The 25906-nt window shown below is 46.0% G+C and overlaps 1 protein-coding gene across 1 annotated transcript in view; it reads left to right on the forward strand.

The window, feature by feature from the left end:
* The window catches only part of ACLY (ATP citrate lyase), a 28412-nt gene extending 3189 nt beyond the window's left edge, over positions 1-25223 (forward strand). Inside the window, exons 2-28 of the mRNA XM_077190917.1 lie at positions 2622-2791; positions 4650-4772; positions 5740-5802; positions 6759-6949; positions 7899-7978; positions 8422-8556; positions 10211-10325; positions 10801-10937; positions 11331-11392; positions 11563-11680; positions 12719-12873; positions 13431-13521; positions 15741-15882; positions 18393-18561; positions 18999-19103; positions 19485-19681; positions 19871-19952; positions 20301-20411; positions 20922-21049; positions 21241-21334; positions 21586-21740; positions 22083-22233; positions 22738-22881; positions 23062-23175; positions 23847-23929; positions 24159-24235; positions 24397-25223. Coding sequence (XP_077047032.1) covers positions 2633-2791; positions 4650-4772; positions 5740-5802; positions 6759-6949; positions 7899-7978; positions 8422-8556; positions 10211-10325; positions 10801-10937; positions 11331-11392; positions 11563-11680; positions 12719-12873; positions 13431-13521; positions 15741-15882; positions 18393-18561; positions 18999-19103; positions 19485-19681; positions 19871-19952; positions 20301-20411; positions 20922-21049; positions 21241-21334; positions 21586-21740; positions 22083-22233; positions 22738-22881; positions 23062-23175; positions 23847-23929; positions 24159-24235; positions 24397-24491 — 3276 coding nt within the window. The 5' untranslated portion in view covers positions 2622-2632 and the 3' untranslated portion in view covers positions 24492-25223. The remainder of the gene's footprint in view (positions 1-2621; positions 2792-4649; positions 4773-5739; positions 5803-6758; positions 6950-7898; positions 7979-8421; positions 8557-10210; positions 10326-10800; positions 10938-11330; positions 11393-11562; positions 11681-12718; positions 12874-13430; positions 13522-15740; positions 15883-18392; positions 18562-18998; positions 19104-19484; positions 19682-19870; positions 19953-20300; positions 20412-20921; positions 21050-21240; positions 21335-21585; positions 21741-22082; positions 22234-22737; positions 22882-23061; positions 23176-23846; positions 23930-24158; positions 24236-24396) is intronic.
* Positions 25224-25906: the final 683 nt, after the last annotated feature.

The raw sequence follows: 25906 nt of genomic DNA on the forward strand, positions 1-25906 counted from the left end.
TACCCCAGTAGTATTACTGCAAAAATGAGATGAGGAAGTTGTGAGGGAAAGCAGGGGAGCAGCAGAATGGAGTAACATAAAAAAGACCAGAAATGGTTCTGGGAGGGGAATGGCTCAAGTTTAAGGAATCCCATGCATTTCACTTGTTCCCACTGAGGCTTTTTTATAGGACTGTTCTTAATAAGACCTAAGGAACAGCCTGGCTCCAGTGTCCTGCAACTGCAGGGTATTCATTGGCATACCCAGCATCAGCCTGAGTGGTTTAATTTGTCATTGTGGGCTGAAATTCTGCAGTGCTGTTCAGAGGCTCTTTGACACCCTGGAGAAATGACAAATACTAAGAATTTCTTAAAGAAATATGTTTGCCATTTTCTTTTACCCATCTGCTTCTGCTGCAGTGAGATGTGACACTGTTTCTCTGGGACAGGCCCTGAGCAAATTGTGGAATTGATGGATTTCAGAGGAGTTTCAAGCAGGAACATTGCAGCTCCCTCTCAGGCAGAACAAATGGTGGCTGCAGATATCGTGGGAGCAGGTTTTGCTCTCAGAAATAGCTCTGCTTAAATTCCAGTGGGAAGTTTTGGGCTCTGCAGTACAGATGAGGTGTGTGTGTGTGTGCAGCTGTGGGCTGGGCAGTGCTGTGGGAGCTGTCTGTGTGTGCCTGGGAGTTGGTTTGGGGTTTGGTGGCCTCTGGCTGCTCACAGGAGCTCCTCTCTTGTCAGACCACCTCGGGGCTATTAAACTAACTTTCAGCTGGGACAAGTTTTCTCGTGGCAGGAGTGGGGGTTGAGTCTGATGAAAGATGGGGTGCTGCAGGAGCATTGCCCGATCCTGTTTTGAAATGGGATTAAATTGGAAGCTGTGCTGCAATCCCGTTCAGGTTTTACATCAGAACTCTTTGAAAGTGGGCCTGCAGTTCTTTGTCTTTTGCCTTTGTTGATTTTTAACCCTGGAATTTGAAATTCATTTGAATTTTCAATTGCATTTGAAAAGATGGCAGTGGCAAGGCTGACTGCTGGTCCTTAAATTAAGCACAGTTATCAGCTTTCAGTAGTAGCACTTACTCAGCCTGACCTGTTTGGTTTTGGAAGCTCAGGGAATGCAGCCTGCCTCCTACCATGGAGTAGGAGTTGGGATGGACCCACCTCCTCCTTTCTACTCTAGGGAGAAGAGTTCTTTATTTCTAATTATGCCTAGTTAATCGCTGCCTATTCTGTGTTTGCTTATAGGATGAAAAGCCCAGCTGATTACTAATGGTTATTACCCAGAGGGCAGCACAAGAAATAATTGAAATTTGTTAACGGTTTCCCTCTGTGGGTTTGCAGTGGGGTATGTGTTTTTTGAGGACAGGTAGTCTTTATTGAGCAGTTCTAGTATTTGGCTGTACAGGTGTTTAGATGGAATCTGAATTCCTCTTTTTTTGTGTTGGTGCCTCTCTGCTTTGCAGCTCTCCCAGAATCCATCCCAAGGGTGCTTTTGTCTTGAGGGAAGAGAAAAGGGAAGGAAGTTCTTAAGAAAATACCTCCTAGTAGTCCTTTAGGTGAACTTTTAATAAATTGGGATACTAATGAGGGAACGAAGGCTCTAGATAAAATAAAAATGATAAGATACTGTACAGAACAACACTGGCAGTGCTTGGGGAACGCTGACATGACCCCAGTCACTCAAAATGCAGCAGGAGCTGCTGCTTGAGCCTCCCTGTCAGCAGTCTGACCCCCCAGACACACCAAACCTGCTGGCTGGTCACAGCACTCAGTTCTGATGTGTGACACATCAGACAGGGTCACTGGGATGAGGTATTCTTTTAAATAAGTGTTTATGGCAGCTAAAAATAAATGGATTTCTGACACCTTATCAAAAAGAATAGTTGCACTCATGAGGCCAGAAATTATTTGCTTACATCAGTTTGGAATATACTCGAAAAGAGAAGAAAACCATCCATAGGAAAGGGACTGAATTTGGAATTTTTCTTAAAAAAAAAAAAAAACAACCCCAAAACTAAAACAAGCTGTTGAAACTTAATCTTTATTGTCATCTTGAGCATCTTATTCTGTTAGTGTTGAGCTCTTTCCAAGAAACCTGGTTCTGAAACAAGAAAAAACAGTGATGTAAACCTGTTCTAGTTTTGGTAATCCTGGCAGTGTTTCCTTTTCCTTTTGGAAAAGGGATGGGGATTGCTGACATGCCCACAGTCAGGCTTGGCTGGGAATGTGGGGTGCCTTAGAGAAGTGAGTAGGAGGGAGGGGATCCCTCCCTGGAAATGCACCAGGAAAAGGGGTGGGTGGGTTACACCAGGAGCAATCCTGGGGTGCTGTGACACTGGGGAGAGCTGGGCACTGCCCTGGATGGGAGGGGATGCTCCAGGCTCTGGCTTTGGCAAAGGCTTGGTGGTGCCTGGGACAAGCTGCAGGGATTCTGCCTTTCCCTGCAGACAGGGCTGGATGAAAATAGCGTGCATGGCAGGGGAAGAGTTTTAAGCAAAGTGAGTAGTTCTTGCTTATCAGGGGAGTTTTATGATCTTACATATAATGGGGAGACTTCGGTTTGCCTTGGGTTTGTGTTGAGCTGGGTGATGCAGGGCTCTATTCCTGATGGATTTTTGGGTTTTTTTCTCCATCCAGACTAAGTAGCCATGTCAGCCAAAGCCATCTCTGAGCAGACAGGGAAGGAGTTCTTGTACAAGTACATCTGCACGTCCTCTGCCATCCAGAACCGCTTCAAGTATGCCCGGGTCACAGCAGCCACAGACTGGGCACGGCTCACCCAGGACCACCCCTGGCTCCTGAGCGAGGTAAGGGCAGGCACAGCAGGATCTGCCCTCCTGCAGCACCTGAGCACTGCTCCAGACCCTTCCTGAAGCACCACTTGGAATATGATTTTCTTTGAGCCAGGTCTGATAAGCTTTTGGAGATCTATTTCACACCCAAGATAGCTCAGCTACCTTAGAAGGCATAAAATCAGCAGGGTGGCTTCTGTGGCAGTGTTGGAAACAAAAAAGGTTTTAATAAAAGGCAAAATAACAAACTCTTTACAGATAAAAACCAATCCAGGTGCAAGAGGTTCTCTCTCCTGGTAAAACACCTCACAAAAGCCATTAGTTTTTCAGTTTCTTTGTTCTCTTCTTTTTCTAGTAAATTGCTCAGGTGGGACTTTCTGGCTCCTGCCCAATTGGCCATCCTTAAGTTTGAGGTGAAGTCCTCCAAGTCCTATAAAATGCCTTTTCACCTAATTGAGAAGAGAAACCTCTGGGCTTATTTCCTTTTTAAGGGGATAAAGGATAGTTTTGTCATTCCATCAGCAAGGGGCACATTCCTATAACCAGTCACTGCTGCTGCTCTGCTGCAGTCACTCCCAAGCCTGATGAAGAAACAAATCTTGCTTCAAGGCTCAGTATCACCTCATGGGGGGCTGATTACTCCTTTAAGACTGAAACACAGAAGCAGTTGCTCATAACTGCACAGAAGGTAAAGGAGGTTGATTCAGAGATGTCAGTCCCTATTCTCAAAGCTTTGCTCTCTGAAATGAGGGAGTACTCTCCCCATGTCAAGTTAGGACACTGCTTAGTTTTCTTGCATCCAAGCAAAATGTCAGGGAAAACTTCCTTTTTTAAATTTTCCAGTGCAAAATCATTTATCTCTGTATCTCATATCCTCACACTTTCTGTAGAGAAAACATAGCCAGAGCTCTTTTTTATTAAGCTGTCCAAGCTGGCTCCTTTCCAGTGGTTAATATAATTAAGTCATTGGCTGGAGAACATGAATGTCTCATAGTCCTTGACTGACTGACTGATAAAAGCCTGCACTAATTAGATGTTCCATGCTCAAGTGCCTGAATGAACTGCAGGAGGAGATCAGCAGTGCTTCTGAAAGCCTTGCAGGAAGCCAGAAGGGAGCAAGGTTGTTTTTGGGCCTTTAAGGCAGGTTCTGTAAGGCTGGAAAGGGCTTCAGGGCCAGCAGCAGGACCATGCTCAGTGTCCTTTACTGCAGCACAGTGTGTCCTGACTCTTATGCTGCTGAAGTTCCAAGACATATCAGTGGTGCAGGAGAATGACAGCCAGTTCTAGTTTGGTTCTTTAAAAGGATATTTGCAAGCTAGAGATGTGTGTAACCCAGGAGCAGCTATCCATGGGTATCTTATAAAAAGCCACAGTCAGTTGGCTGAAGTGTGCATGACCCTGGCCCTAGCAGGAGCTTTTTTTCTAATTTTTGTGAGCAACTGTCTGTGTCTGACATGACTCTTATTGGGCTTTTCATCAAAAAAAGAACAAGCTGTCACCCTCTGCCTCTGATGTCTTACAGCTAAGTAGGAACAAGGCAGCTTTTCTCAAAGTACAGCATAAGAAAACCCAAACTTTGCAGGCATATTGTACCAGATATTGCCAAGATTAAAGGAATTTTACAAGGATGGGTGCTGTGCAGAACTGATTTAAGTTTTTACTTAACTATTTGCAGAAAGTACAGCATAAGAAAACCCAAACTTTGCAGGCATATTGTACCAGGAGCTGGATTTGCCAGGAATTGAAGGAATTTTACAAGGATGGGTGCTGTGCAGAGCCAATTTAAGTTTTTACTTCACTATTTGCAGAGAACCCTGGACCAAAGTCACTTTCTAATGCTTCTTCCTTTAACTCTCTTGCCCAACCTCTGCAGCGTTTGGTGGTGAAGCCAGATCAGCTCATTAAGAGACGTGGGAAGCTGGGACTGGTTGGGATTAACCTCACCCTGGATCAGGTCAAGGCTTGGCTCAAGCAGCGCCTGGGCCAGGAAACCACGGTGAGTGAGCCCCAGAAGTGGCTTCATTTTTGTTTAATGAACAAAATTGGAGAAAAAGCTATAAAATCCTCTCCTGCAGCCAGCTCATGTGTTTTGGCTGATGATTGAGTGTTACTTCAGGCCCTTATTTTAACTCAGTGCTGCCATATAATATTTATTTTCCTGGGAATGACAGTGCAGTGCTAATGATAATGAAGTGCCTGCCGTGCCTGCTGCTGTGTGCTGGGAGCTGATGGAGTTGTGCTGCCTGAAGGAATTTATGCCTTTGGCCCTGCTGGGATTGATTTGGCTCTGGCTCTGAGCTGGTGCAGCAGGAATTGGGAAACAACAGGAGCAGCTCTGTGAGTGCTCCCCGTTGGGAAAACCATGGGTGTGGAAATTACTCCTTTAGCACAACAACAGCCATATCAAAAGCAAGGTCTGGGCCACAGACTTGGGACTCCTGGTGTCCTCAGAAGCAGGGAGTGTCCCCCAGTGTCTCTTGGGTTTGGATAACAGCAAAGTGCCTGCACAGAACAGTTCCTGGACTCATAAGAAGAGGCTAAAGGATTTTCTTGCTCTTCTGTGTTCCCTGATACCATTTCAGGGTGAACACTACTCTGAGGCCTCTGCTCCTGCCACTAGCTCAGGAATTCCTCACTTGTGAATTTTCCCCTACTTCAAGAGCCTCTCAAGCCCTTGTGCCTCACTGTGCTGAGCTGGCTCTGGGACAGGACAGGAGAGGAGAGCAGCTGTCCTGGTGTAATTCTGATATCCCTCTGTCCTGTTAGGAATGGGAAAGGTGACCATCTCCTGCAACCAGATATCCTGAATGCTGTGCTGGACAGGGAGCAGTGGTTACCCACCAGGCACAGTGGAGAGGGATCAATTTTAGAGCAGTGCTGATTAATTCTCAAAGCTTTCCTTATGCTGTCACAAATGTGCTGGACAAGTGGTTATGGGTGTTTATCTTGTTTTCTGTCCCCAGATTGCTAATGCCAAGGGAATCCTGAAGAACTTTCTGATTGAACCCTTTGTCCCTCACAAACAGGTTAGTACACCATTAAAGGAGGCTTTTAAATCTCTTTGGGCTTCATGCTTAGCTGGATTGGTACAGTGGAGAAGGCAGAAGCTTGGCAGTGTGCTGTTGAGCTGACAGTGTTGCTGCACACCCCGGGCAAAAACATCTTCTGTATTTCCACACTGAAATTTTAAGTAGAAGATAAATTCATACACCTTCATATTCCTTATCATTTTAATCAGTTTGCCAATGCAGTGAAAACTTCTAAGACAGTACATCATAGCAAGGCCACTACAAAACAAATAAAACTGCAATTATAACAGAAGAAGGGTCTGCCAGACACTTCTGCACACAGATCTCTTTGTTAATTCTGGTCTTTGCTGAGATAATATTACTGTTTCATTTTCCTGATCCACATAAAAATGACTGGCAAGTCCTTCTCAGTGTCAGGGCCACTCCAGCACTGCTGTTCCTTGGGTGTAGCTGCTCTGAGAGGCCCTGACAAAGGAGGAATGATGAGGAGGACTCCATTGATATCAGAAGGCTAATTAATTACTTTATTCTATATTATACTATGTCACATTACATCTAAACTGAACCTGCCAAGCACTCACTCTGCACCCACTGCACTGAATCTCGTGGCTGTCAGTGACAGTCCTGACACACACACACACACACACCTGGCCCTGCAGGCCAGGGAAACAAAACACTATCACTGTGGGTAAACAATCTCCATATTGCATGCTACTTTGGCATAAACACAGGCACAGCAAATGATAAGAATTGTTTTTCCTTTCTCTGAGGTTCAGAAAATGTGAAATACAGAAAATATTCTTGGGGAGAATTGTGCCTTGCTTTTCTCTGTGAAGGGAAATGTGGGGCTACACTTGGGAAGCTTGACTTTGGGCTCAGTGAATCAATCCCAACATTGGCACAACAGCCTCTGGGTGTCACTGCTAAATGCTTGTCCCTGCTGTGTGGCACAGGAGGAAGAGTTCTATGTGTGCATCTATGCTGCCCGTGAGGGGGACTATGTGCTCTTCCACCACGAAGGGGGTGTGGATGTGGGAGATGTGGATGCCAAGGCTCAGAAGCTGCTCGTGGCAGTGGATGAGAAGCTCAGTGAATCAGATGTGAAGAAGCATCTCCTGCAGCATGCACCAGCTGACAAGAAGGAGTAAGTAGAGATGCAGTTCTGGGTAGGAGCAGCCGTGCAGCAGCTGCTCTCTTTTATCTCAGTGCCACATCCTTCTGGTTTTCTTAACCCTGCAGCTCACTCTCCTGCCCTTCTTGCTGGTCTCCAGAATATGCCATGCATCCTGAATCCAAGCTCTCTGACCTTATCTCAGCTGCCTGTAAAACCCAAAAATAAGGTTTCCTAGTGCTGAGCCTTTACTTGGCAGCAGCACTTGTCAGCCTGCTTAGGTCTCAACCTGAGACTGGAGACATGTGCTGAATTCTGATCCTTTGTGCCAGCATAGAAGTTTCTTTTGTTTAGTGAACTGCTGATGAGATGTGGCTCTGACTGCTAATTCAGAATATCCCTTTCTCTTGCTCTGGCCTGATCTCCAAAGTTATTCTCCTATTCTTCCTTCTGCAGGCTGATCTGCAGATCTCAAGGCTTCTGCATCTCCCTCAATTAGATGCCCATACCTAGTTAGCCTAATATGAGTCATGATTTTTCCAAACACAGTTTAATCCTTGCTGACATGGTGCAGTACTGAAGGGTGCAGGAGCCTGTCACTCCACTAGTTCACTGCAGCCTCCTCCCCATCACAGCTAAGGAAGCTCAGATCTGACAAAGATGGGTATCAGCAGAGAGGCAAAGATGTGCTTCTGTCTTGTAGGGAGATAAATCAGACTGCACAGCTCTGAGAGTTGTGAGCAACTGTGTCCTCAGCAGAGTTTGGTGGAGGGTAATTAAGATGAGTCATCAAGGTCTTCCTTCCCTTGAGTCATCCATCACCCAGGCTCCATCCAGAGAAGATGAATGAGAATGAAAGAAATTGATGCCAAGTAGATTTGTAGATTGCCACTCATACCAATGAACAGAGCAGGCTGTACTTAGATTTGGCTGCTTTCATTAACTTGTGTTAATTTTTTTTTTTTTTTTTTTTTTTTTACAGCATCTTGGCCAGCTTCATCTGTGGCCTGTTCAACCTTTATGAAGATCTGTATTTTACATACCTGGAGATCAATCCATTAGGTAATGAATATTTTTGGAAGCAGAACTTTCTGTTCTGAACTACTGAAATGTGTTCTTGATCCTTCCTTTGGTTCTGTAATCCACAACAGCAGCATGTGCAGAAGTATGGAAGTGGCAGTGATCTGTCTTTGAGCTGTTCATTCAGTGAATTAAAAATGAGGAAATGAAAAATTCCCTTGAAGAGAATGTCAAGGCAGAACTGAAGAATATAAAAATTGCACTTTAGAACAAAATATCCCCTGACAGATGCAGAGCCTGGACCATGGCCACAGTTACTGGTTAATTCCTCAGGGAACTTGCTGGGGCTGGTCAATACTGCCCAGTGCCAGGGGAAACAGCAGCCTCCCAGTTCTGCAGTGATGCCTGTGTGGTACCAGCTGTTGGAGTAGATCTGTAATGTGTCTCTGTACAACCCAGAGCTGACTGTGATGTTTTCCCTGCAGTGGTCACCAAGGATGGTGTTTACATCCTTGATCTGGCTGCGAAGATCGACGCCACGGCTGACTACATCTGCAAAGTGAAGTGGGGGGATGTGGAGTTCCCCCCTCCTTTTGGCAGGGAAGCTTACCCTGAGGCAAGTGACAGCTGAATTCCTTCACTGTGTCCTGGATTTACCATTGCTTGTATGCCCATGTATCACCAAAGGGGCATCAGGGACAGACAAAGGTGATACAGAGACTCCATCATGAAAAGGCACTTTATTATTAGAAATCCACAGTTCTTATAGAAACAGTGGTGGACCTAAGACCTGATTGGCCTTTAGGAATCTTCTCTCACCTATTGGTCAAGAAGGGACAACTCCTTCTTGTAAACATCTCTGACAAACAGAGATTGCCTGCCAGGTGCAGAGGTTGAGATAACAATTGTTTGAGTTCTTTCTGTGAGCTTTCTCACAGCTTCCCAGGAAAATCCTGGGAGGGAGCTATGTCTCTATGTCTCTGTCTGTTCAGAGGATTTGTGATTGCCACCTCCATGGCATTGCTGTTTCCAGTGATGTTTTGCTGTGTCTCTGCCCCCTTGGCTGTGCTGTCCATGATAACCTGTGCATGGGTAGCTGCAGTCCTAGGGCTGCTCAGAACCACACTCTGAACTGCAGTTGCTTCCCAGCTCTGTTTGGTCAGTTCTTTAATTCAGAATTGACTTTTTTTAATGGAGGCTTATATTTAACTTCCATCAGCTGTGAGCCAGAGCTCTGTGCCTGTGCAGAGCTTCCTTTTGTGCTTCCTGCCCACGTTGCTCCCCTCAGCATCACTGTTTTTCTCTTGGAGCAGTGGTTACTGGGAGCTGACATTTCCTTGGTGTTTCAGGGACAGTTCTGAGAGCAGAGCAGCAGCTGTGTGCCCATGCTGCATCCAAGGGTGAACCCAGAGAAAATAACCCCCATTTCTGGAACTTACAAGTCATAAGATGTTAATACACCTATTTTTCCAAGAAGTGAGGACAATTTACAATGAGCACTTTATAATAAAGCTAGCAGTGCCTGTTGCCTCCCCAAATTCCCTGGGTCTGTACTGCTGGATGCACAAGCACTGCTCCAGACAGGTCTCAGCAGCTTCAGAGGCTGTTGGAAGTAGAGCTGTCTCCTTAATTATTCTGTTACTTATTTCAGGGGTCTGTTCTTCTGTCTCCAAAATGACTTCTGTCCTGACTTTTTCATTTTAATGATTATAATTATGCTTCAGTTGGAAGGTTTTTGTACTGTGGCCAGGAAATCCATTTAGCTGTTCCTTTCCATGTAGCTTGCTGGATGCCAACACTCAACTCAGTTTGCTCTTAAAAGGATTAGTTGAGATTTTGTCTCTGAATCATCCCTCTCTGAGTCCCTGGGAAGGCAGAGTCTTTGCTGGGAATGTTAATGAACTCTGATGAAGTGCTGCTCAGCAGCCTGGCACGCTGGGCTGCAGGGGCACCACGTTGAGCCAAATCACAGCTCTCAGTGATTGTGTTCCTGGCTCCAGCACAGCCAGAGTGCTCACCATGGGTGAGATGATTTTTAGATTTCCTCAGATCTCAGTCTTGGACGAGGCCAGAATAGACTTTACAGTTGTGTTCAGATTTTTGTGCCTGTTGTGTGATGGAGGGGTTGTCCCTGACAAATGCTGTGTTTGTAGCTCTGCTGTCCCTGAGGTGTGGTTGTCTGTGTGTCCAAATGCACCCAGCACTGTGAGCCCTTGGGATGGAGAAGGGGGGTGCAGGAGGAAGCTGAGGTTGTGCTGCTCTCTCTGCAGGAAGCCTACATTGCTGACCTGGATGCCAAGAGTGGGGCCAGCCTGAAGCTTACCATCCTGAACCCCAAAGGCAGGATCTGGACCATGGTGGCTGGTGGTGGTGCCTCAGTGGTGTACAGGTAAAGGAAGCAAATTTCCAGAGGGGGAGCATTTCAAGTGCTGGGATAACATAATTGCTGCAGAAAGTAGCTCTCCTAAGGCCATTTTTTTCTGTGTTGTGACTGTTTTACAGAATGAAGATGCTGTGCAGATTTTTCACGTAGTGTCACCTGTGGAATTTAATTTTGCAAGGGTTAGGGTTAGATACCTTTTCTTACAGGGGTACAGTTCCTTTCTGACTGATAAAGAAACAAGCTGGCTGGAGGCTGTTGAGGGCAATGTGATTGTTGTGGTGGTCACTGAGTTGGCATCTGAGGAGCATGACAAGATTAATTGTAACTGGCACCAAGATGAGAGCAGCTTTGTTTTCAGCAGACAGCACTGTCCCTCTGTTAAGAATCCCACTTCCCCAGGAATTTGGAATACTTCAGGAACTTTATAGTGACTCAAATTATAACTAATCTCTTAAATAACTGCTTTTTTTTTTATTGTTAGTGACACCATTTGTGACCTGGGGGGTGTCAATGAGCTGGCAAACTATGGGGAGTACTCAGGAGCCCCGAGTGAGCAGCAGACCTATGACTATGCTAAAACCATCCTCTCCCTCATGACCCGAGAGAAGCACCCAGAAGGTAAGGGAGATGCTGCAATTCCAAAGCTGTGAACCTGTCTGGCAGAAAAACCTGAGGAAATCTGGGCTGTTACTATGCTTAGCCTGCCCTGGCAGAGCTTTCAGTGTACTTCTGCCTTCTGAGCAAATCAGGGGTGATTTCTGTCAGCTCTTGCTTCAAAGAGAGGACTTGTGGTTTTTCATGGGGCCTGAGAGATCCTTATCAGACATTCTTGCTTGGTACAAAGCTCTTATCTTCCAGGCTCTACTAAACTCAACTGCTTTAGGGGTTTTTTTCTACTAAATGCAGCTGGTTACTCTGCAACTTTGTTTGACTTTATGTCCTTAATTGCTTCCTGATCTAGGAGCACTCTGCTCTTGGAATGGCTTTACTTACCTGTGTTTCTTCCCTCAGGGAAGATCCTGATTATTGGAGGCAGCATTGCAAACTTCACCAATGTAGCAGCCACCTTTAAAGTAAGTGACCAGTCTCAAACATCAGCAAACACACAGCTGTCATCCTCCAGCCCTTCTTCCCAATTCCACACTTGGCTGAGGCTCATAGTCCATCTCTTCCAGGAGTTTCTGAGATGATGGGACAGGGTAAATGTGGCTGCCTGGTCACCAGTCCTGTGTGTTTCTTTTAGGGCATTGTGAGGGCAATTAAGGATTACCAAGGCCCTCTGAAGGAGCACGAGGTGAGGATCTTTGTACGAAGAGGAGGCCCCAACTACCAGGAAGGTTTGCGTGTCATGGGAGAAGTTGGTAAGGACCAAGCTCGTCCTTAAGTTTTATTCTTGGATCTTGTTTGTTCCACTGGCTTTCTGTGGGGGTTTCAGTTCAGTGTCTCTGGGTCTGGATTGAAGGCACTTGAGACAGTGCTTCATGTTCAGACTCAAGTGTTTATTATTTCTTATCAGTAAAACAGTCTCACCACTGTGAGTTCAGCAGCTTTTCATCAGAAGGCACAAAATGGCCAACAATCTCTGGTTCCAAGGTCTTTTAAGGCTAAACTATCCAATTAAGAACTGACACCTAGATTATTTTCCCTTTTAACCCAATAACTGATCCCAATGTGGACTTTTCTGCCCAATTACAAAATGCCATCCAAACCCATGGAGAAGGAGGAAAAAGCAGCATGAAGAAGAAACCCAGGATGACACCCTGTGCCCTCCATCTTGCTTCCATCCACAGCACACTAAAAATCCCAAAACCTCAATTTCTCACCAAGTGATGCACCTACACTGCTCTCTATAATCTGTTTCACACTTTTGTGGGTTCCAGTCTATCTTGAAGTCTGGGAAACTTTCTCCATGAATGAGGGTCAAAGTCAGAGCTTCCCTGGGGCTCAGGGCACCCCAGAGCAGACAGAGAAATATTCCCAGTGCCCTGGGTTTCCACAGCTTTCTTGCAGAGGATCAGTAATGGGACATCACACCATGATCAATCTGATCAAGTGAAGCCAATTTATTGCAAAAAGCAAGCTGTATTTATACTGTTCTCTATTGTTCACACCTCAAGCTAATACATGATTGGTTAAATCTTTCTACGCACGCATTTTAATATTTTAGTTAATTTTAGTTAGTCTCTCTTCTTCATGTGTCTCAGTGGGATTTTCTTGTCTGCTTCTGAGTGTGTTCTTCTCCTTTGGTGTCCTTCAGGGGCACTGTGACTTTACTCAGTTTCTATGAGGCTGGATTGTGCATATGTTGCACGTGTTGTCCTGCAAAAACTCTCAACACTTCTTCAAGGAGAAAAGAGCTTTCCCCTGAGGGTGCTGACTGCTCTTGTGTACTTCCACAGGGAAGACCACGGGGATCCCCATCCACGTGTTTGGCACGGAGACCCACATGACAGCCATCGTGGGCATGGCCCTGGGCCACCGGCCCATCCCCAACCAGCCTCCAGCTGCAGCCCACACTGCCAACTTCCTGCTCAACGCCAGTGGCAGCCCCTCGGTGAGCTCCTCCCTTGGGACAGCGTCAGGAGCCTCCCAAAGGCAGGCTGGAAAGCCATTTTGGCCACTAGTGTACTTGTAGGGTGGTTTAGGAACACAAACATGGCTCTGCTGGGGCAGTTTAGAGGCCACCCCAGTCTCACTCATGCACAGAATGTGGCCTCTCAATGTCCTCCTCAACACCAGCAGCAGCCCCTCGGTGAGCTCCTTCCCCATGGGGACAGCGTCAGGAGCCTCCCAAAGGCAGGCTGGAAAGGCATTTTGGCCACTAGTGTACTTGTAGGATGGTTTAGGAAAACAATCATGGCTCTGCTGGTGTGGTTTATCAGGAGAGGCCACCCCAGTCTCACTCATGCACTAATTGTGGCCTCTCAAAGCTGGCAGTGTGACTGTTGAACCTACTGGGTCATTCAGTTTTTTGTTGCTTGACTGAAAACTCATTTTTTTGGTTTTATTTGTAGTAGACCAGTGTAGCCAAAGCAAGGCCACCTCCTCCTCTGTGCTCCAGGCCATACCTGGAGCACTGTCCCTCACTGACTTGGCTTCTGAATCTTTCAGACTCCAGCCCCGAGCAGAACTGCCTCCTTCTCTGAGTCCAAACCAGATGGCATTGCTCCAGCTAAGAAGGCAAAACCAACAGCACCTCTTGGTAAGTCCAGCCCTGGGAGTGCTGCTGGCACTGCTCTGCTGTTCCCAAAGGCAGGATGGGCATGAGACAAATGCTTTTTTCCCTGGATGTAAAGGGAAGCAGTTTTGTGGTACCTGCCTGTCTTAGGAGTGTAGTGAAGTGGTTTAGCAGTTGTGCCATGAGCTCATACACACAGCAGGTCAGAGTTGCCCTGATCTGGGATGTTCAGGAACAGCACAACAAGAGGAAATGCAGTGAGAGGGCTCCAGTCTCTTGGTTTTTAACAAGAGCAAACCCAAAAGCCCTGTGGAGAGGAGAGGAGAGGAGGAGTGCTGCAGCAGCTGCCTGGCTGCCTGGCCAGTGGGCTGGCAGCAGTCAGCTCTGTCATTGCTCTGCATGAGTGATTCTCTCTCCAACAGATTCAATCCCAGCCTCGAGACCTGGTTCAGGTAGGACCTGTGTGACCTGCTGAATGTGCCTGGCCTGGCTGGCAGCTGACTTTTTTTAGTTCTTAGTTTTGTTGATGTTTTATCTCTCCAAAAGTTTGCTGTGTTGTCTGGTCCTTTCCTCCTGCCCAGCATTTTTAGCTGTCACCATGTGGACTTCTCATCTGTTTTTTCCAAGTACCTCTGCACAAATACTTCGTATTTCTGGGGCAGAGAGGTCCAGGTCTCAAACAAACTTCGTTTTTTCTTCCCTTCCCCCTCACAACCACCACAGAGAAGATCAGCCTGAGGCACTTGGTGAAAAGCTTTGTTCCCTTTGCTTTCCAAAAGGAGGAGTGACCAATAACTGGTGTCTTATTTCAAAGGGAAACAAAGTAGTGCAGGGGATGCTGGTTATCAGGTTTGGAAAGTACAGAAAAGTCACAAATTAACTAAATGTTGCCTTAACAGTCCAGCAAACCATTAAAGCTTGTGCTCAGTGAAGTTATTTTGTAGGGACTTTAAAACTCTATTGGGCTCTGTGCTGTGTGAGAATAAACTGCTGAACTGGAGGCAAAATAGAGCTTCAAGTTACCTCCCTTATCATGAGGAGGGACAGCAGAAGGGGAATTCTTGGATTGTTGCTCTCAGACAAACATCACTGCCTCTCTGGGTCTGCATTGTGGTGTTCCTGGGAACACTCATGGTACCCCCTTGCATGCAGCACCTGCAAGATAAACAGAATTTTCAGTTTCCTAATAACAAGTCATGTGGCATTGAATCTGAACTCTGATATAAATTATTGGAGCCATGAAATTTGTGTTGGATTATGATAATTAAAAAAAAAAAAAAAAAACAGAAAAGAAAAACCAAGTATGTTGAGCTCCTTTATTTTCTTTGTTCCCCCATTTGCTGCCCTTTATGTTTTTTAAGTTTTCCATTATTCTACTATGGTGCCCTGACCAGCCTCTCATGGTTCACCCAGACTGGGCTACATGCAAATAAATACATGAAATTCCCAAGTTCTCTTCAGCTTTGCATAAGAAAACTGGGAGAAATATGCAAGGCTCACGAGAGAAGAGGCAGAGGCAGTTTTTACTTCTGTCCTATACCAGCTCCCTCCTGTGATTCACTTGCCCATTTAGTGAACCCCAAAACCTGGCTGTTGTGTTCAGAGTACAAGGAAGGGATTGCTAATTCATCTACAGTTTCTTAATTTGCACAGTGTGGCTGCTCCATCCTGCAAACTGCAGTTCAGTTTGGAGGTGGGGGCATACACCCATCCAGGAGCCTCTCAGCAGGCATTTGGCAAAGTTGCAGTTTGTGTCTTGCTCAAGTTTGAAGTTGGATTGGTGTGGTATTTTCAGGGACCCCCATCAAAGGGGGGAAATATGAATTTGACTCTATGTTCTTAGAAGGCTAATTTGTTATTTTATGATTTATGTTATATTAAGGAATACTATACTAAACTATACTAAAGAATAGAGAAAGGATACAGACAGAAGGCTAAAAGATACTAATAAAAAGCTTGTGGCTCTCTCTTTAGAGTCTGACACAGCTTTACCATGCTTGGTTATTAAGTAAAAACAATTCACATGAAATTAATGAAACAGCTACCTGTTGGATAAACAATCTTCAAACCACATTCCAAAGCAGCAAAACACAGGAGAAAAAAAATCAGATAATTATTATTTTCATTTTTCTCTGAGGCTTCTCAGCTTCCCAGGAGAAAATCTTAGGCAAAGAGATTTTTCAGCAAATATAATGGTGACAGATTGATTTTTTTTTTTTTTCCCCCCCCCTCTTTCTGAGCAGGTAAAGCCACAACCCTGTTCAGCCGTCACACCAAGGCCATTGTGTGGGGGATGCAGACCAGGGCTGTCCAAGGAATGCTGGACTTTGATTATATTTGCTCCAGGGATGAGCCTTCAGTGGCTGCCATGGTTTATCCCTTCACGTAAGTACCTGTGACTGTGTCACATTTGCATTTCCCTCCAGCTCTTCTGTGACCTTCCTCCTCTCTCAGTCTCTGTGGTTCTTTAGTGGGGCTCTGCCCTGGTCTCCATCCCTGCTGGAACACCTTCTCCTCTGCTCCCTTCCACCCCTGGGTTGGCATTGTAGGCTGCTTTCTTCAACCATTGATTTTGGGCTGTGCTGTTGAAACAGCTTAGTGTTCACCACAGAAATGAAGTTCCACTTTTTAAAAGATGTCTGTGGTATCTGCAGGGTCCCCAGGATGAGGTGAGAGATAAGTGAATCTGACTCCATGTTCTTAGAAAGCTAATTTATTATTTTATGTTATTATATTAGAGAATGCTATACTAAACTATACTACAGAATAGAGAAAGGATACAGACAGGAGGCTTAACAAGAATCATAATGAAAAACTTGTGACTGACTCCTCAGTCTGACACAGCTGATGGTGATTGGTCATTAAGTAAAAACAATTCACATGAAACCATCAAACATGCACCTGTTGGTAAACAATTCCAAAGCAGCAAAACAGGGAGAAGCAAATGAGATAATATTGTTTTCCTTTTTCTTTGAAGCTTCTCATCTTCCCAGGAGAAGAAATTCTGGTGTAGGGATTTTTCAGAAAATGTGACAGTGCCAAGGTTTGGCTGCCTGGGCTTTCTTTCCAGCCCCCTGGCTCAGCAAAGGCAGGCAGGCTGTGTAAGGCTTCTTCCTCTCACCTGCTGTTGGCTGTGTGCTTGTCCAAGACACCTTGATTTGTGCCTGCAGCAGCAGGAATTACCCCTCCAAATATTATCCTGAATCATAGCAGCTCTGCTGACAAACCAAAGCCAAACAAAATTAAAAAAAAAAAATAAAATCTTGTTCATACTCTTTCCAATAGCAGCAGGGATTTCCTAGCAGGCAGGAAGCCTGTGGATCCTTTGGTGGGATAGGGAGTTCCCTTGTGGTGTTCACCCTCCTTGACCCATCCCTACAGGCATGAGAAGGGCTATTGGGTGTGCATGAGCTGTTTTACTGTTCCTCCTCAGTGTGGGGGTCTCCCTGTGGGACAGGGCAGGCAGGGACAAGGGAAACAGCAGCTGTTGCTTCCAGAACAGTGATGTGGGAGCCCAGAGCCAGGCAGGAGCTTTGGTTCATTCCTGTGGTATTTACAGACATCCTGGAGAGCTGGTGTCTAATCAGCCTCTGTCCTGCAGAGAATTTCTCCTCTTGACAATTAAGCCCTTGTACTGCTATTCTGCAGCTCTGATGGTAATTGCAGCTCTGCAATAACTTCTCAGCAAGTGCAAACCTCAGGGTGCTGAGTGCAGGCACAGCCATATCCATATGTGAGTGGCAGCCTCTGGCAGTGCTGCACTTGATTAAGGAGGAAAAAGCAATAGGGATTGGAGTTAAAGGCTACCTGTAATTATCTGATTCTGCTTGACCTTTTGGAAGGAGCCAGGCTGGCAAAACCTGGAATGTTCTGCCACGAATGTACTGGTATGGGAGCACAGCCAGAATCCACACACTCAAATAACTGCTCAGTCAGGTTCCAGTCAGTTCCAGTCAGAGCATCTACTGTGTACAAATACCAACAGTGAAACCTTCCCAGGTGCTGCCCCTCCAGTGCCTGTGGGATGGGCAGAATTGTTGAATTTGCAGGGGTCCCAGGACGAGGGTAGAGATGAGGATCTTGACTCCATGTTTCAGAAGGCTGATTTATTATTTTATGATATATATTATATTAAAAGAAAATGATATATTAAAGCTATACTAAAAGAATAGAAGAAAGGATTTCATCAGAAGACTTGAAAGAAATGGAATGATGATAAAATCTTGTGACTGACCAGAGAGTCTGAGACAGCCGGACTGTGATTGGCCATTAATTAAAAACAACCACATGAGACCAATCACAGATCCACCTGTTGGATTGCACAGCAGCAGATAATTATTGTTTCCATTTCATTTCTGAGGCCTCTCAGCTTCTCAGGAGAAAAGATCCTAGCAAAAGGAGTTTTCATAAAATATGTCCATGACACAGAATCCCCCTGTAGCAGGACTGGGGAGCTGACTGGCCCTCCCATGGCTGTCCTGGCTGTTCACTACAGATACTGGTTTGCTGTTCCCTCAGTCCAGCATTAGCCCCAGCCCAGTGACACAGCTTTGCACGCCTCTCATTCATTACTCTTTCTGTGCCTCATTCTGTCTTCCAGCTTGGAGTAGAGTTAAGGCTCTGGTAACTTCACTGTGGGAGAGCTTACTCATCTTGCTGGATGCCTCTGTCCCCATTAGCCCGTCTCCTTCCATATGCTGCTCTGTCCTATTCTCTGAAGAACCTTCTGCTGTCATATGGTCCCTCCCCAGACACGCTCACGTGCTCGTGAGTGTCTCAGTCAGTCTCAGGGACTGAGAATATGGGGTTTGTAAACTCCTCTGTCTGCATGCGCTGTGTCCCTTTGCCTTTCCGGCAGCCTTCAGGTCAGGGCTTTCCCATCTTCTCTCCCACAGTGGTGACCACAGGCAGAAGTTCTACTGGGGCCACAAGGAAATCCTGATCCCAGTCTACAAGAACATGTCAGATGCCATGAGGAAGCACCCAGAGGTGGATGTTCTCATCAACTTTGCGTCCCTGCGCTCTGCCTATGACAGCACTGTTGAAACCATGAATTATCCTCAGGTGAGTGCAGGATCCAGAAGAAGCCCAAATGAAGAAGGATGACCCTGTCAGCAGGGTACTGGTGTTTCTTAAACCATGGTGGCATTAGCAAATTGTCTTGGTTTTCTGAGTTAGCAGATAACCCCCAATTCTAACCCTTTACAGAATGTAAAGAGGATGCTGGGGATCCCTGGCAAATCCTAATGCTGGACTTGCAATTTGTTTAAGAGCATCTTGGTGCTTCTTGGTTAGCAGTAATGACTTCAGTGCTGCTCTGATGTGCAAGGGGGAGAAAATCCCCTGAGCAGAGCATTGAGCCTGTTGTGAAGATCATGGCAGCCTGCAGATTCATGCACTGGGGCCTTCCTGGATGAGAATGCACAGAGTGACCTCCCAGGGGCCTGACCAGGGGCAGCTCTGTGGGGTATCAATGATTTTCTTTCTCCCACCATTGGCAGATCCGCACCATTGCCATTATTGCCGAGGGCATTCCGGAGGCCCTGACACGCAAACTGATCAAGACAGCTGATAAAAAGGGAGTCACCATCATTGGGCCTGCCACTGTAAGTACTGATGGCCACCTTCTCCTGTCTTTCTTAACCTTCAGATCAGCTTTCTGTAATGGATGAAGTGCATCCTACAATTCACTTTGTCTTTACTCACAGGAAGTGCATGCTAGTCTCTCACCTTAAAGTCTTTGCCATCCTCCATCCTCCTTTCTCTATGGAAATGCTGCCTTACACAGATGTTCCTCAGTTTCATGATTTTAAAGGGCTTTACACCTTTCTTTTATTCTCTTATAGCTTGGTCTTTACTCACAGGAAGTGCATGCTAGTCTCTCACCTTTAAGTCTTTGCCATCCTCCCTTCTCTATGGAAATGGTGCCTTACACAAATGTTCCTCAGTTTCACAACTTCCAAGGGCTTTACACCTTTCTCTTACAGGTTGGTGGGATCAAGCCAGGTTGCTTTAAAATAGGCAACACAGGAGGCATGCTGGATAACATCTTGGCATCGAAGCTGTACCGCCCTGGCAGCGTGGCCTACGTGTCCCGCTCTGGAGGGATGTCCAACGAGCTCAACAATATCATCTCCCGCACCACTGACGGGGTCTACGAGGGGGTGGCCATTGGAGGGGACAGGTATGAGCTGGCACCTTCAGCAGGCGCTGGTTTTCAAGTTGGTCAGCAGAGGAATTGTTGGTGATTTGGAGAAGGAAGAGTGTTGCTGTTCGCAATTCAGACTGCAGCAGAAGAGCGGGTTGGGTGTTAGTTTTTCTTTCAGAAAAGTATATGAAATAAATTTCTATCATTTCTCCTGATTGCACACAGATATCCTGGTTCGACTTTTATGGATCATGTCTTGCGTTATCAGGATACTCCAGGAGTGAAGATGATTGTAGTACTGGGGGAGGTGAGTGAGACCACTTAACTCTCTGAGAAATACCTGTGTGTGGCTTTTGTCTTGGGAGCATCTGACCTGGTTGTAAGGATTTTAAATAGCAGCTTCTACTGTTCTTGAATATTTCAAATTTTATTTCTTGCTGCTTTCATCAAAAAAAAATTGAATGTATTCCACAGGCAAGCATAGTCTTCCCTATTTAAAATAAATAGAAGAAAAAGAAAAATCAGGAGGTTTTGTTCTGACACTTCAGCCATTATTCTGTGAAAAAGGAGAAAAACTTGCAGCAAAGCTTCTTTGTATATTTTGGAGCTGGTTTTATCAAAAGTGCAGCTTGGAACCATCTCTCTCTCCCTGCAGATTGGAGGCACAGAAGAGTACAAGATCTGCAGGGGTATTAAAGAGGGCCGGATCACCAAGCCAGTGGTGTGCTGGTGCATTGGTACCTGTGCCACCATGTTCTCCTCAGAGGTATGTGTAAAAATGGGGGCAAATGCATAAAATAGGAATATACCCACAACAGGAAATAAAACACAACTTCACTCATTGTACCTAAACCTTCCAGAACTGGCAGTAGTAACTTTAATATGCAAAAGTTCCTAAATATAAATTATAAAATTAAAGATATCTTGTGCTTCTCTAGTTCTGTCACTAGAAATTTCCAGGGGATTCTGCTTACTAGTGAAGGGACCCCAAAGATGCCAGGGAAAGCAACAAATTCCAATAGCTGCCTGTTTCTGGATGGCAAAGATCTATGTTAAGCAGCTCTGAAGTGGGGCAGTTTAGGGAGGCAGAAAGTGAATGAGCCTGGAGGGATTGCAGTTGAGAACATCCCTGTTGGCTCTGACTGCAACCAGGAGTTTTGGCAGCCCAGAGGAGACAGATGTGCAGCCACTGGTGTTCCCAGTCAGGGCTCTGTTCTGTTGCTCTCTCTGCAGGTAACAATCTCTATTCCTTAGTGCTCTCTTTTCCTGTTTGTAGGTGCAGTTTGGCCATGCAGGAGCTTGTGCCAACCAGGCCTCTGAAACTGCTGTAGCAAAGAACAAAGCCTTAAAGGAAGCTGGAGTGTTTGTTCCCCGGAGCTTTGATGAGCTGGGAGAGGTCATTCAGTAAGTCACACTCACAGGGCACCTTCAGCAGTGGACAAAAGCTGTCAGGACACTGATTCTGGCCTGATAGGGAATATATTTCTGCTTAAGGAAAGCAGATTCTACTTATTGTGGGGTTTGAAGGTTTAGGTTAGATCACCTCTCTTGGATCTCTTGGAAGGACCCAAGTTACTGATGGATTCTCTCCCTAGGTCTGTGTACCAGGATCTTGTGGCCAAAAGAGTGATTGAACCAGCTGAGGAAGTGCCTCCTCCCACTGTGCCAATGGATTACTCCTGGGCAAGGGTGAGCTGTGCTGGTTTAGCAGCTTTTGGGTTTCTTGGAATCAGACAGGGCATTGGCTGTGATTCTGCATGCCGTGCTGAGGTTATACCTTGTGCTTTGTAGCGTTACTTGTGAGCTGTGCTGATTTTTGGGCTGTGGAAGCTGCTCTAAAGGGGAAGCCTGAGGTGTTGCTGGTTGCTCACTCTGCCTTGTGCTGCCCCTCCATGCTGGAGTGGGGTGTTTAACATCCTGTCTTTGCCCTGCAATTCCAGGAGCTGGGGCTGATCCGCAAACCTGCTTCCTTCATGACCAGCATCTGTGACGAGCGAGGCCAGGAGCTGATCTATGCTGGGATGCCCATCACTGAGGTCTTCAAAGAGGAGATGGGCATTGGAGGGGTTCTAGGCCTGCTCTGGTTTCAGAGGAGGTGAGGTGGTTCTTGCAAATTCTTAGGAATTTTTCTTGTTTATTAATGGACTTTTAAGCTAAAAAAGTAACTCCAGGATTCCTTTGTGAAGGTAGATTCACTAGAATGCCATCTCTATATTTCCTCCATAACACTATATCAGCATTTTGAGTTGCATACAGTGTGTTTTAATCTCAGGATGAAGTTTTCCACAAGTCTTGTGGTGCACTGAGGAAACTTCTGTATTCTAGGCCTGATTCACACTCTGTGACTACTTGTGTCACCTCAACTCTGGAGGGCTGGGGACTTTACAAACATTTGCATTTGTGTTGTGTCCCTGACTGATGTGGTGTCTGTGCCCAGGTTACCCAGGTACGCCTGCCAGTTCATTGAGATGTGCCTGATGGTGACAGCAGACCACGGGCCAGCCGTGTCTGGAGCACACAACACCATTGTCTGTGCCAGGGCTGGCAAAGATCTGGTTTCAAGCCTCACTTCAGGCCTTCTTACAATTGTGAGTACCTGATATTCACAAGGTTTAGCTTTGTTACTCATTACTCTTCTAGGTTTTATTACTATTTATTTTTGGATTGGCTGCAGAGTCACAGATGGTGGTGTCTGTCCACTCACACTTTGAATTTCAGCTCTAACAGTTTGGTGCTCTGTATTTCAAATCTGATTCATTTTTCCAATAAGTTGGACTAGTTCGACTCCTTTGAGTCTAGAAATATTTTGTTGCAGCCAAGTTGCTGTCAGTGTTGACTCTGGTGCCTGAAATCTGACAAGATTTGCTAAAACAGACACTGAATTGCTTTTTCCCCCACATTGTCTCTAGCAGAAATGCACTGGCTCCAAATTGGCATTCATGTGAGAGATAAGCAAATGTTTTCTCTCAGGTGCCTGCCCAACTCTAATGTCATGAATTCCAGAGACCAGGAGGGTGGATGGAGGAGATAATCTTGGGTTTGTATCTTAATTGTGGAGTCCTTTGATGTAATTGCCTTTGTTCTGCACCCAGGGTGACCGGTTTGGGGGAGCACTTGATGCTGCAGCCAAGATGTTCAGCAAAGCTTTTGACAGTGGGATTATCCCCATGGAATTTGTGAATAAAATGAAGAAAGAAGGGAAGCTGATCATGGGCATTGGACACAGAGTGAAATCAGTAAGAAAACTGCGTTAGGACAAACTGGAGGGATTTTTAGGGACAGGTGGGGGAAGAGTAAAAACAAAGAAAAGAAAATCAGCAATTTTCAGAGGCAGCTATTGAACAAATTCTCCCAAATCTACAAAGAGTATCAGTGAGAGGCAACATCACTGAATGTAATGTGCTCTGAACTTGCAGATAAACAACCCTGACATGAGAGTTCAGATTCTCAAGGACTACGTGAAGCAGCACTTCCCTGCCACTCCGCTGCTGGACTACGCGCTCGAAGTAGAAAAAATCACAACTTCCAAGGTGAAGGGCACCAGCACTGAATGTTCTGGGCACTCTGGTTCTCATGGCAGGGAAAGTGCCTGGGCCTCAGCTGTATTTTCAGTGCAGTGCTCCATAAATTGTTGCTGGGGATTGTGTCTGGGGTGGAGTTGAAGCCAAGTACAGCTGCAGTTTGAAATGTCTTTTTGAATGGGGCTTTCAGCTCATCTTTGCTGAGATCTAAAATGTGATTGTTTGATCACAACTTACACCAATAAATCTTTATGGTTTTTTGATATCTCACTTGGAGAGAAAGACAGAGAACCAGAACAATAAAAAGCAGGGAGGGAGGAAAAAAAATCAAAGATTTACCTTGCTGTGAGAGAATTTCTGCAAGGAGCTAGTGGTAAAAAGAAGGCTGAAGGCATTTGGCTACCAGGAAAATGCTGAGCAAGCCAAACCATCATCTGTGTGGCCACAGTGGCACTGCTGGGTGTAAATCCCAGGCTGCTGGCTGCTAGGAACCTCTGGGAGGTGACCCCGGAGGGTTTTGGGTTGATTTTCCAGCATTTCCATTAAGTGTAGCTCTTGCTCAAGCTGCTGGGCTGGTGTGTCCCCAGCTACAGGCAGCCTTCAAATCACCAGTGGAAGGTGCCAGGTGAACACCATTTGCACTGTTGACATCTTTATTGCATGTGTTTTATTTCCTGCAGAAACCAAACCTTATCCTGAATGTAGATGGCTTTATTGGAGTGGCCTTTGTTGATGTGCTCAGGAATTGTGGCTCCTTCACACGGTGAGTGAGGGGAAGCTGTTCTTGCTTCATGGTCCTATGAAGCTGCACTGCCAGCTCCTGAGGGGCAGAATTCCATGACATGGCAAGGAAACAGCCTGGCTTGGCTTTTGGGGGCAGAAATCTACCCAGGGAATTTGTTTGGCTCCTGGCACTAGAGCAGAAGCCCATCTGAGATTGAATGGCTCCTGGTAATCATCTGTTTAAGGAATCATTTTCCTTTGTCTTGCAGGGAAGAAGCAGATGAATATATTGATATAGGAGCTCTCAATGGCATCTTTGTGCTGGGCAGGAGTATGGGATTCATTGGTGAGTTTACCACATCCTCCCTGCTCCTTCCCTCCTCCTGGGGCTGCCCTGCCTCAGGAACACCAGAAAAACCTGAAACCCAAGGGGATTCAGAAATACAGCTCAAGGCAAAGACTAAAGCAGGGATGGGGATTTTGTAACATAAACCACTCTCCTTTCAGGGCACTACCTGGACCAGAAGAGATTGAAGCAGGGTCTGTACCGTCACCCTTGGGATGACATATCCTACGTCCTACCAGAGCACATGACCATGTGAGAAGCTGCTGGTGCCTTGGGGTGCACCAGGACAGAAACCTGGCCAGGGGACAGCCACAGTGGGACTGTGATGTGTAAAGATGATTATTGGGACAGAGACGTCGAGCTGCCTGGTCAAACTGTGCAAAGCGACTGTTTTATAAGGATAGAAACTTACTCTAATAAAACCAAAACTTGTGCTATTCCCTCTGTTACCTGCTGTATTTAATACCGTCTCTCACACTTTTATTTTTTTCTATTCTCATTTCATTTTGTTTCCAGAAGTGATTATTTAGGGTTTGGGGGGTAGAGTTTGGCTCATAGGGATGCCTTACTGAACTCTGGTAACAAGCTGTACCTTTCCCATGAGGGGAACGTGCCTGTCATTCCAATAAGCCATCACTCTGGATTTTTTTTTTTTTTTGGTCATCTGTTGTTTTTCAATTTGTTTACCATGTTCTTATCCTTGGTCTGATTGTACCTGAATCCTGGGACCACTGCTAAAGTATAACCGATGTTACTCAAGCTGGTGTAGTAATTTAAAGTGTAAAGTTGTAACATACTGCTGTGAAAACTGTGAAATCCCTGTACTCCAGTGTCTGTATTTATGCAAACAAACTCTCCTTTCCTCTGACTGCTGCTCTGTGCACTGTCACTCATGTAAGCTGCAGCTGCAAAAATATCTCAGTAATTTCAGTGTCCTCCTTGTCTGTGTACTGTAACCAAACGCAAATAAATACACATTACTAATTTATTCTTTTTCCATGTGTGACTTCTGTGAGTTGTCCCAAACAGTGTCTAAGGGGTTGTAGCCTAACCGCCTTCAAAGCAGTTACTCCTCAGCCTCTGTTTCAGGTGATTTTAAAGGGGAGAAATAAAAATCAAACTGCATATAGACTTCACCTTGCCTGTTTCACTGTAGGTCAAAAAGATAAAACTTTAGTTAACTAGAGAATAAACAGAAAGACACAAGCTAGTTATGATAGCATTATACAAGAGTTAGGGAACTGCACTCTGTGTATACCAAACATGAAATAACTACCTATACACCTCACTGCGTTGTAATTAAAAACCCAATGTACCATGGAGAGAATTCCTAATTGCCCAGGTGGAGGGAGGGCACGGGGAAGAAAAAAATGATGAAGATTCCCTGAGGCTCCGAGTGGAAAGGGCCTGGCTCTGGTCAGCGGCACCCGAGGGGTCCCGGGGGCTCCCGGCTGAGGGGATGGAGAGCCGGGTGGGTCCAGGGGGAACTCCGGGCTGAGGGGATGGAGAGCCGGGTGGGTCCCGGCAGCTCCGGGCTGAGGGGATGGAGAGCCGGGAGGTCCCGGCCTGAGGTGACGGAGGATACGGAAAAGTCCTGAGGGGTCCGGGGTAAGGGGACGCGGTGTCCCGGGAGCCCCAGGGCTGAGGGCATGGGGATGCATGGGGGTCTCG

This window comes from Agelaius phoeniceus, chromosome 26, assembly GCF_051311805.1.
Source record: "Agelaius phoeniceus isolate bAgePho1 chromosome 26, bAgePho1.hap1, whole genome shotgun sequence".
Classification (NCBI taxonomy): Eukaryota; Metazoa; Chordata; class Aves; order Passeriformes; family Icteridae; genus Agelaius; species Agelaius phoeniceus.